This window comes from Heteronotia binoei, chromosome 10 (assembly GCF_032191835.1).
Source record: "Heteronotia binoei isolate CCM8104 ecotype False Entrance Well chromosome 10, APGP_CSIRO_Hbin_v1, whole genome shotgun sequence".
Classification (NCBI taxonomy): Eukaryota; Metazoa; Chordata; class Lepidosauria; order Squamata; family Gekkonidae; genus Heteronotia; species Heteronotia binoei.
Genome location: NC_083232.1, coordinates 10,578,268 through 10,589,742, shown reverse-complemented (window position 1 = coordinate 10,589,742; position 11,475 = coordinate 10,578,268). Strand labels below are relative to the sequence as shown.

At 49.5% G+C, this 11,475-nt stretch overlaps 1 protein-coding gene across 1 annotated transcript in view; it reads left to right on the top strand.

Annotated features, from left to right (window-relative positions):
- The window catches only part of LOC132578340 (probable ubiquitin carboxyl-terminal hydrolase MINDY-4), a 148,693-nt gene that overhangs the window by 59,160 nt on the left and 78,058 nt on the right, over positions 1 to 11,475 (top strand). The window contains exons 7-8 of the mRNA XM_060248284.1: positions 656 to 765; positions 9,542 to 9,658. Coding sequence (XP_060104267.1) covers positions 656 to 765; positions 9,542 to 9,658 — 227 coding nt within the window. The remainder of the gene's footprint in view (positions 1 to 655; positions 766 to 9,541; positions 9,659 to 11,475) is intronic.

Genomic DNA, 11,475 nt, shown 5'->3' with positions numbered 1-11,475 from the left:
TATGGAGCTCTGGCTAGAGAAAACCTGCGTGGGACTTTAATTCTGTATAAATAATTGCCTAGTGTCGGGGTGTTTCTGTTATAAGGGATTAGTCCACTGGTTCATCATGCTCAGTATTGACCACTCAGACTGGCAGAGCTCTCCAGGGTGTTACGTGGAAGTCTCTCGCCTCACCTGTTTCCGGGTCTTTTACCTGGAGATGTCAGTGGTTGAACATATGAGCCTATGAAGCTGCCTTATACTGAATCAGACTCTCGGTCCAAGTCAGTCTTGTCTACTCAGACTGGCAGTGGCTCTCCAGGGTCTCAAGCTGAGGTTTTTCAAGCCTATTTGCCTGGACCCTTTTGAGTTGGAGATGCCGGGGATTGAACCTGGGACCTCCTGCTTGCCGAGCAGATGCTCTACCGCTGAGCGCCGCCCCTCCCCCTATTGAACTTGGGACCTTCTGCATGTTGAGAAGATGCTCTACCACAGAGCCGTGGCCTCTCCACTCCAGCTATAGACTGACCAATAGTTCAGCAGAACACGTCTTTGAAAGCTGGGGGAGAAAACCTGACCTGGTGCACCTTGCTGAAACTGAGAGAAGCCACGGCAAACGTTCAGTTGTATGCGCTGGGCATTTACTAATCTGTTGTTCTTCTCTCCACACCTTAAGTTGACGTTGAAGACGAAGGCCCTGCTGTTCGGACTTGCAAGATCCCGGATCCTTCCGCTCTGTTTGTGCTCCAAGTAAAATCCAAGCCCATCGACTTCTCCCTGGCGAAGGTGAGTGATGTGGTTGATGTTCCGTCCAAACAACTATCCCGTGATATCCCAGGCACAAACAATTCCCCCTTTTCCTCCAGCGCAAAGCCTGGAGTACGTCTCATACCCAAGTCCGCAGGATCTTTAGGAATAATTTTCGTTTGAGCGGGGTTGCTTTGTAGAAAAAGCCATCCAGGATTGTTATGCGGCTGCACCTACTACTCCGGGGGCACGGTGGGAAGGGGGAGGGGAAACCCACAGAAAGGTTCAGGGGATGCGCTCCTGCTGAATCCGAGGCCTGCTTTTGAGAGCTTTGCAGCCTCAGATCCGAAGTATTTGAGCTTCAAGGCAAACAGCCCTTGAAAAGTAGTAATCTGGATTCCGGTTCATGCCCCCTCCCCGACTCTAATCATTCCTGCTTGGAAAGATGCATTCAAGCTGGTCAACGTCCTTCCTTTTTCCTGGAGACGGTAAGCATATTCAGCGCTTTCCACAACGTTTGTCTCTCCCCCGCCCCCTTTAATTTACAAAGTAACACTGCCTACCCATTTGGGGAGGGTCTCGAGCATACGGCAACCTCCTGCTGAGTTCAGTGACCCCATCCATTGCCCTGGAACAGTCATGAGACTGGTTCAGAGGAAGAAGCTCTGCTTGGCATGCAGAAGGTCCCAGGTTCAATCCCCGGCATCTCCAGTTAAAGAACCAGGCAGGATGTGATGGGAAAGACCTCTGCCCGAGACCCCGGAGAGCAGCTACCATTCTGAGTAGACAACGCTGACCTTCGATGGACTAAGGGTCTGATTCAGTCCACGGAATCTCCTGTTTAAAAGAATCAGAAACCCCGAAGAGCCATGAAGAGCAGCTGGGGCTCAGTGGTAGAGCATCTGCTTGGCATGGCAGAAGGTCCCCGGTTCAATCCCCGGCATCTCTAGTTAAAGGACCAGGCAGGAGGTGATGGGAAAGACCTCTGCCTGAGACCCTGGAGACTAATGGAGAAGGGCTGTGGCTCAGTGGCAGAGCATCTGCTCAGCATGCAGAAGGACCCAGGTTCAATCCCCGGCATCTCCAGTTGAAAGGACCAGGCAGGAGGTGATGAGAAAGACCTCAGCCTGAGACCCTGGAGGCTAATGGAGAAGGGCTGTGGCTCAGTGCTAGAGTACCTGCTTGGCATGCAGAAGGTCCCCCGGTTCAATCCCCGGTATCTCCAGTTAAAGGATCAGGCAGGAGGTGATGGGAAAGACCTCTGCCTGAGACCCTGGAGAGCAGCTGCCATTCTGAGTAGACAACACTGACCTTCGATGAACTAAGGGTCTGATTCAGTCCACGGAATCTCCTGTTTAAAAGAATCAGAAACCCTGAAGAGCCATGAAGAGCAGCTGGGGCTCAGTGGTAGAGCATCTGCTTGGCATGCAGAAGGTCCCAGGTTCAATCCCCGGCATCTCTAGTTAAAGGACCAGCAGGAGGTGATGGGAAAGACCTCTGCCTGAGACCCTGGAAACTAATGGAGAAGGGCTGTGGCTCAGTGGCAGAGCATCTGCTCAGCATACAGAAGGACCCAGGTTCAATCCCCAGCATCTCCAGTTGAAAGGACCAGGCAGGAGGTGATGAGAAAGACCTCAGCCTGAGACCCTGGAGGCTAATGGGGAAAGGCTGTGGCTCAGTGCTAGAGTACCTGCTTGGCATGCAGAAGGTCCCCGGTTCAATCCCCGGCATCTCTAGTTAAAGGACCAGGCAGGAGGTGATGGGAAAGACCTCTGCCTGAGACCCTGGAGAGCAAGCCTGATTCTTGATAGAGTGATGGTCTGATTCAGTGTAGGGCAGCTTCATATTAGTGTCTGTGGCTCAGTGGTAGAGCATCTGCTTGGCATGCAGAAGGTCCCAGGTTCAATCCCAGCTATCTCCAATTAAAAAGGATCAGGCAGATGGTGATGGGGAAGACCTCAGCCTGAGACCCTGGAGAGCCTCTGCCAGTCTGAGTAGACAAGACTGACCATGATAGGCCAATGGTTTGCTTCAGTGTGAGGCAGCTTCATGTATTTGCATGTGTGATGTGGAAGACCTTCTCCTGAGACCTAGGACAGCACCTGCCAGTCTGAGAAGACAGTACTCACCATGAAGGACCAAGGGTCTGTTTTTCAGATTTATGGATTCATATGTTTAAATAATCCCTCCCCCCCTTCCCGGTGGCTCCAAATCTTACAGTCAAAGATCTCTAGTTGAAAGGACCAGGCAGGAGGTGATGAGAAAGATCTCAGCCTGAGACCCTGGAGAGCCAGGAGGAGGAGCCATGGCTCAGGGGAAGAAGCTCTGCTTGGCATGTAGAAGGTCCCAGGTTCAATCCCTGCTATCTCCAGTGAAAAGGACCAGGCAGTAGGTGATGGGAAAGACCTCAGCCTGAGACCGGGAGAGCCAGGAGGAGGAGCCATGGCTCAGGGGAAGAACCTCTGCTTGGCATGCAGAAGGTCCCAGGTTCAATCCCCGGCATCTCCGGTGAAAAGGACCAGGCAGCAGGTGATGGGAAAGATCTCAGCCTGGCACCCTGGAGAGCAGCTGCCAGTCTGAGTAGACAAGATTGACTCTGATGGAACCCATGGCCTGAGTCAGTATAGGACAGCTTTACATGAAGGGTCAGGGCTCAGTGTTAGAGCATCTGCTTGGCATGCAGAAGGTCAATCCCCGGCATCTCCAGTTAAAGGACCAGGCAGTAGGTGATGGGAAAGACCATCTGCCTCAGACCCTGGAGAGCGGCTGCCAATCTGAGTAGACAATGCTGACCTTGATGGACCCAGCGTCTGGTTCAGTAGAAGGCAGCTTCATGACTTCATGTGTCGAGTTCACTGTTAGGAGTGGGAAAAGCTTCTTCGTCAAGGGGTCAGATCATGGGTCTGCATAGCTCAATAATGCGTGCTGTGTTTGTTGGTGGCAGCTCTCCAAGGTTCCGGGCTGTTTTCCTGCCTCAAAGCTTTTTTGCTGGAGATTCCAGGGATTGAGACTAGGACTTTCGGTATGCAAAGCATGTCTAGCTACACACACATTCCTCCTGCCTAGCCCTGCCTGCCTCCATGCTGTCAGCTCTCACGGTTGTCCTCCTGAGCCCTTCCCTAGAATTCCCGTCCTCTGAACGTTAGTTTTTTCCCGGTTCGAACCTCCATCTTGGCCACTTGCACCTCCAGCCATTTGGGCCAGAGCCAGGGGTAGGGAACGTTGGCTCTCCAGATGTTTTTTTGCCTACAACTCCCAACAGCCCCAGCCATTGCCCATGCTGGCTGGGGCTGATGGGAGTTGTAGGCAAAAAACATCTGGAGAGCCAACGTTCCCTACCCCTGGGCCAGACGTTCATGCATGGTTTGCTGAAGTTGGAGGCACATCATTCAAAAACAAAAAAATGGGGGCTGAATTGCATTGTAATCCCAGAATTACAATTTCTCTCCAAGCAACAGAGATCAGTTCCCCTGGATGAAATGGCTGTTCTGGAGGATGGACTCTACGGCAGGAGTGTCAAACATGTGGCCAGGGGGCTAAATCAGGCCCCTAGAGGGCTCCTATCAGGCCCCCAAGCAATTGGCTGTCATCTTCTTCCTTCTCCCTCTCTTGCTTCCTTCTGCATCACAGCTTGCTTTGCCAGGCTTGCGCAATCGCACAGGAGCTACAGAGCAAAGCCTCTGTTTTCTCAACTGACTGAGGCTCCTTCCTTAGGGAGGAAGGAGAGGAGGGAGAGCTTGCTTTGCCAGGCTCTCAATCACACAGCGGAGCTACTGAGCCAAGCCCCTCTTCCTTCTATTATAATATAAGTAACTGGTACCGATACACTGCCAAGTCCGGTTTTTTTCATCTTAGGCGGGCGAGGCAGTTGGCCCCCTTCCTGGAACGTGACGACCTGGCAACAGTGATTCATGCTACGGTCACCTCGAGGCTGGACTACTGTAATGCCCCCTACATGGGGCTACCCTTGTGCCGGACCCGGAAACTGCAGTTGGTGCAGAACGCTGCTGCCCGGCTGCTATTAGGGCTCCCAAGACGGGAGCACATTCGGCCGGGGCTCCAGGGTCTGCACTGGCTGCCAGTAATATTCCGAGTCCGGTACAAGGTGTTGGTCATTACCTTTAAAGCCCTATATGGCCTAGGACCTGCCTACCTTAGGGGACCGTCTCTCCCCACACGTTCCCCAGAGAGTACTACGTTCAGGTTCGCAAAACCTGTTGGTAGTCCCCGGGCCAAAGGAGGCCCGCCTAAAATCCACCAGGGATTGGGCCTTCTCAATAACGGCACCTTTTTGGTGGAACCAGCTGCCGGAAGAGGTGCGGACCCTGCGGGATCTAGGGCAATTCCGCAGGGCCTGTAAGACAGCCCTCTTCCGGCAGGCCTATAATATTAACTGACAATGAAAATATCTTGGATGGAACAAAATGCATCTATAGACCGCCGGTTTTATTCTATCTTGTTTTTATTAATTTATGGTTAATTGTATTTTTAAATGTTTTAAACTGAAGTGTTTGAATTATTATGCTGTAAGCCGCCCTGAGACACTTAGGTGAGAAGGGCGGGGTATAAATCCTAATATAAATAAGTACCGATACACAAATGGAATATTTACAAAAACCACCGGTCAGCAATAAAGATATTCACACTCTCAGTGTGTGTACATGCATTTGATTTAGTGTAAATATAAGACAAAAAAAAAGGACAAAGGAACAATAAGGTATTTGTACTCCCCCAGTTCACACACTTTGAAATTTCAACAGAGGAAACAGCCTTAGCAAAGTTCATAAGTAAGTGCTGCAGGGTGGAGTCCTTAAAAGTTCCACTTGTGACGTTGTAATGGAGAGAATAAGGAGGAACCGTATAGAAAGGAGTCCTCACGGTTTCACTTGTCTCATGTGAGCCGCCCTGAGTCCGCTTGCGGAGAGGGCGGGATATAAATCAAATGTAATAAATAATAAATAAATAAATACTTCGTCAGCCTCTTTTCTCACCGTTTTCTGGAGCCGCAGTGACTTGGTTTCAGACACAGATCAACGCATGCTCTAAACCTCTGCTGCCGGCTCTTCTTAGAGGGAACATTGCTCCTAACTTGGGGAATCAAACCTGGTTCTCCCAGACAAGAGTCCGCACACTTCACCACTACACTAAACTGCCAGCATCCGACACATCCGGAAATGCAGGGAGTGCAGCCGGTCGCTGTCTCTGCACCCCAGTGATTAGACAAGCCGAGCGAATGGCCCATCATGTAACAGAGCTGGAAAACAGCGCTTAGAGAATGGCTTATATCCGACAGAGGCGTCGAGGAAAAAGCAAATATGAATCAAATGAGAAATCCCAGTTCAAACAAACATTAGGAAGCAGATCAAGCCAACGGGAGGGGGCAGAACTGGGATCCCTCTTGGAAGAGCGCTTTGCAGTTGTATTATGCTTCCGGCCTCTACTGGAGGGCCACCCATTGGCCCTCTGTTTGCCTTATGATTAGGTTTGACGGAGTCATCCTGAACCGTGATTGAAGGCGCCTGGAGTCCCCCACCCACCCCCAAGCCTCCTGCAGTCAGTGGCAGGCTGGGTCTAAAAATACTGGTTGCCAGGAGACGTAGGGGGCCCACCCACAACTATAAGGCTATCCAGGGGGGTTTTTTGAGCAGGAACATACAGGAATGCCGTTCCGGCTGGCTTGGCACCAGGGGGTGTGGCCTAATATGCAAATGACTTCCTGAAGAGCCTTTTCTACAAAAAGGCCCTGCACAAAACAATGGAGAGGTCAGGGGGTGTGGCCTAAAATGCAAAGGAGTTCCTGAAGAGCCTTTTCTACAAAAAGGCCCTGCGCAAAACAATGGTGATGACAGGGGGTGTGTCCTAAAATGAGTTCCTGAAGAGCCTTTTCTACAAAAAAGGCCCTGTGGAAAACAATGGTGAGGTCAGGGTGTGTGGCCTAAAATGCAAATGAGTTCCTGCTGGGCGTTTTCTGCCAAAAAAAAAAAACCCATGAGGCTATCATTTAATTGGTCTAAGAAATAAATACATTTTTTCAAAGAATACATCAGTGGGGAAAAGGTACAGTTAAAACTTTTGCAAAATAAATGTATATATATTTTAGGAATGAGAGTGTACATATATTGCACATATTGCTGGCAGTATGCAGTAGATACTAAATGTAAATGCAGATTGCATTTTCTCCAGGGGAGCTGATCTCTGCCAGCTGGAGATCAGTTGGAAAAGAGGGAGATAGATCCCCAGGCCCCACCTGGAGGCTGGCGACCCTAAATACAACGTACATTTTAGCTGCGTGACAATCAGTGTTCCCTGTAAGCTGAGTTAGCGGGAGCTAGCTCACTGATTTCTAGCCGGCAGCTCTCACTTTTTTGTCTTTGCTCAGGAAGGATGAATGACCCCAGAGCACAGTTACTTTTGCAGTAGCTCACACCTTTAATGCCAGCAGCTCACAAAGTAGAATTTTTGCTCACAAGACTCCGCAGCTTAGAGGGAACGTTGATTACAGTACCTCAAAAACTGCACCTCCAAAAGGATATTACAGCATTGGAGAAAGTCCAGAAAAGGGCAACTAGAATGATTAAAGGTTGGGAACACTTTCCCTATGAAGAAAGGTTAAAACGCTTGGGGCTCTTTAGCTTGGAGAAACGTCGACTGTGGGGTGACATGAGAGGTTTACAAGATTATGTATGGGGTGGAGAAAGTAGAGAAAGAAGTACTTTCTCCCTTTCTCACAATACAAGAACTCGTAGACATTCGATGAAATTGCTGAATGGATTAGAACGGATAAAAGGAAGTCCTTCACCCAAAGGGTAATTAACATGTGGAATTCACTGCCACAGGGGGTGGTGGCGGCTACAAGCATAGACAGCTTCAAGAGGGGATTGGAAAACATATGGAGCAGAGGTCCATCAGTGACTATTAGCCGCAGCATATTATTGGAACTGTCTGGGGCAGTGATGCTCTGTATTCTTGGTGCTTGGGTGTGGGGGGGGGGGCAAAGTGGAAGGGCTTCTAGCCCCACTTATGAACCTCCTGATGGCACCTGTTTGTTTGTTTTTAACCACTGTGTGACACAGAGTGTTGGACTGGATCAGCCATTGGTCTGACCCAACATGGCTTCTCTGATGTTTGTATGACTGGAGCAGTGATGCTTTGTATTCTTGGTGCTTGGGGTGGGGCACACTGGGAGGTGTCCTGGCCCCACTGATGGACCTCCTGATGGCACTTGGGTTTTTTGGCCCCTGTGTGACACAGAGCGTTGGACTGGATGGGCCATTGGCCTGATCCAACATGGCTTCTCTTATGTTCTTATGTGACACAGAGTGTTGGACTGGATGGGCCATTGGCCTGATCCAACATGGCTTCTCTTATGTTCTTATGTGACACAGAGTGTTGGACTGGATGGACCTTGGCCTGATCCAACATGGCTTCTCTTATGTTCTTATGTGACACAGAGTGTTGGACTGGATGGGCCATTGGCCTGATCCAGCATGGCTTCTCTTATGTTCTTATGTGACTCAGAGTGTTGGACTGGAAGGGCCATTGGCCTGATCCAACATGGCTTCTCTTATGTTCTTATGTGACACAGAGTGTTGGACTGGATGGGCCATTGGCCTGATCCAACATGGCTTCTCTTCTGTTCTTATGTGACACAGAGTGTTGGACTGGATGGGCCATTGGCCTGACCCAACATGGCTTCTCTTCTGTTCTTATGTGACACAGAGTGTTGGACTGGATGGGCCGTTGGCCTGATCCAACATGGCTTCTCTTATGTTCTTATGTGACACAGAGTTTTGGATTGGATGGGCCATTGGCCTGATCCAATATGGCTTCTCTTCTGTTCTTATGTGACACAGAGTGTTGGACTGGATGGGCCTTGGCCTGATCCAACATGGCTTCTCTTCTGTTCTTATGTGATACACAGTGTTGGACTGGATGGGCCATTGGCCTGATCCAACATGGCTTCTCTTGTGTTCTTATGTGACGCAGAGTGTTGGACTGGATGGGCCATTGGCCTGATCCAACAGGGCTTCTCTTATGTTCTTATGTGACACAGAGTGTTGGACTGGAGGGTGCATTGGCCTGATCCAACATGGCTTCTCTTCTGTTCTTATGTGACACACAGTGTTGGACTGGATGGGCCATTGGCCTGATCCAACATGGCTTCTCTTATGTTCTTATGTGACACAGAGTGTTGGACTGGATGGGCCATTGGCCTGATCCAACATGGCTTCTCTTCTGTTCTTATGTGACACAGAGTGTTGGACTGGATGGACCTTGGCCTGATCCAACATGGCTTCTCTTCTGTTCTTATGTGACACAGAATGTTGGACTGGAGGGGCCATTGGCCTGATCCAACAGGGTTTTTCTTATGTTCTTAAAGTAATAATATTGGGACTTCTGTTATATTTTCAAGCTTCTAAAAGGTCATGAACATTTTTAACACATTGCCTAATGTTTAAGGGGCCCCACTTCATCAGGGGCCTACAGGCCCCACTTGCCATTGGGCCAGCTGACACCCTGGCAGAGACACAAAACAAGGAAACACGGCAAGACAAGGAAAAGCTGACTGCACGGCTGAATAATCCAACAACGTGCCGTATTTATAAAACAGGGAATTAGAAGGGCGGAGAGGCGGGCATCAGGCGCTGTGCGACCAGGTTTCTCCTTTCTTCTTGGAAAGGGCTGTAAAAATAGATCTCCGTTTGCCTTTCTTTTGTACACAGGAAGGGGGGTGGGTGGGCACGATCTCTCCCCATCCCCTTCTTTTCACTCATTCTCTCCCTCCTCCCGCTTTCTGTTTCCTCTTTTAACGAAGGACCTAAAAATCCTTTTGTTCGGCTCCAGCCTTGGCTGCTTCAGCGAGGAGTGGAAAATCCAGAGCTTCGTGTTCAGCGACGTCCCAGAACTGAAGTACGGCATCGTGCAGAAAAAGGTAACGTCGAAGCAAAAGGCAGTATCTGTGGGACTCTTTTAAAGACCACCACTCCCCAGAATGAACAGGGGTGGTGCTCAAGGAGATGAACAAGGATTGCATACAAATAGATGATGGAATGGACAGGGGTTGAGCATAAATAGGTGGGGGAAACAAATATTACATACATGTCTTTATTATTTATCTTAATACTTGCTTTGCAAGGAAAGATAAGATGCATATCTATGCATTTGATTTCATGGCCAAGCCAGAAGGAGACTTTAAAAAAAAAAAAGCTGGGAGTAACAGTCCCCATAAGACCAGCGTAAGGAAAGGTTAGGGAATTATTTTTTGGCACCGATGGGAGAAGGAAGCATTCATGTATCATATAAATCGCTGACCACCATTTGTATCATTATGCATCTCTCTTGCTTTGCAAGGAAAGATAAGGTACATATCTATGCACTTGATTTCATGGCCAAGCCAGAAGGCGACTTTTAAAAAAAACAAAACAAAAGCTGGGAGTAACAGTCCCCATAAGACCAGCGTAAGGAAACGTTAGGGAATTATTTTTTGGCACCGATGGGAGAAGGAAGCACACATGTACCGTATAAATCACTGACCACCATTTGTATCATTATGCATCTCTCTTTGCCTTGGCTCCAAGGTTGGTCAATACAGCTCCTGCAAGAGCTATGAAACTAAGGGGGAAATATGCCTGCCTCTTTCCCCCTCCTTCCCCACTTCACACATGGCAGAAATAGTCGCCTGCCTATGGGTCAGTGCTGAAAGGCTGCCTGAAGTCCCGATGCTAAGCCCACTTACTTGAAAGCAAGCCTGCATTAAATTCCTCCTTGACCTCTTGAGAGCCACCCAGTATGTTGGAAAGAGCTTCGTGTGGCTCCCAAGCCGCAATTTGGCCACCCCTGCTCTGTGGCGTATCCACTGAGGTCCTCGTTCTCCTCAGACTCCATCCTCAAATCTCCAGTTTTTCAATCTGGTTTTGGCAACCCTTCCCCTTTTTCCCTGCTGGTGGTTCATAGGACCTGGGAACCCTACCTCTGCCCCTGGAGCCGGGCCTTCATGTCTGCCTCCAATCCCAGAGTTCCTATGGGCTCCAGCTGAGGGGCCAGAATAAGACGTGGTAAGCCTAAACTGCAAGGACTCAAGGTAGCCATTTTTTTCATCCCACCCTTTCAACCGGCGATGCCAGGGACTGAACCTGGGACCTTCTGCATGCCAAGCAGACACTCTGCCACTGGGCCACGCCCCTTGTCCACAACTAGGGTTGCCAATCCCCAGGTGGGGGCAGGGGATCCCCTGGTTTGGAGGCCCTCCCCCCGCTTCAGGGTCATCAGAAAGCAGGGGTGGGAGGAGGGACATGTCTGCTGGGCACTCCATTATTCCCTATGGAGACTGGTTCCCATAGTATAATGGAGAATTGATCTATGGGTATCTGCGGCTCTGGGGGGGGGGCTGTTTTTTGAGGTAGAGGCACCAAATTCGCAGCATAGCATCCAGTACCTCTCCACAAAACACCCTCCGTGTATCAAAAAGATTGGACCAAGGAGTGCAATTCTAGGAGCCCCCAAAGACGGTGTCTCTATCCTTCATTATTTCCAAAGGAGGGAAGGCATTTAAAAGGTGGGCAGTCCCTTTTAATGCGATGGCCAGAACTCCCTTTGTTTTAAACAATTTTATTGATAACATATGGTTACAATATCTAACTATATCCTTACTATCTCTAACCCATATGATATTTTCAATCCCCTCTCCCTCCGTTACTAGACTCCCGCCGAGGTTATATACTTAAGTTCAATGATAAAGGGACCCTTAAC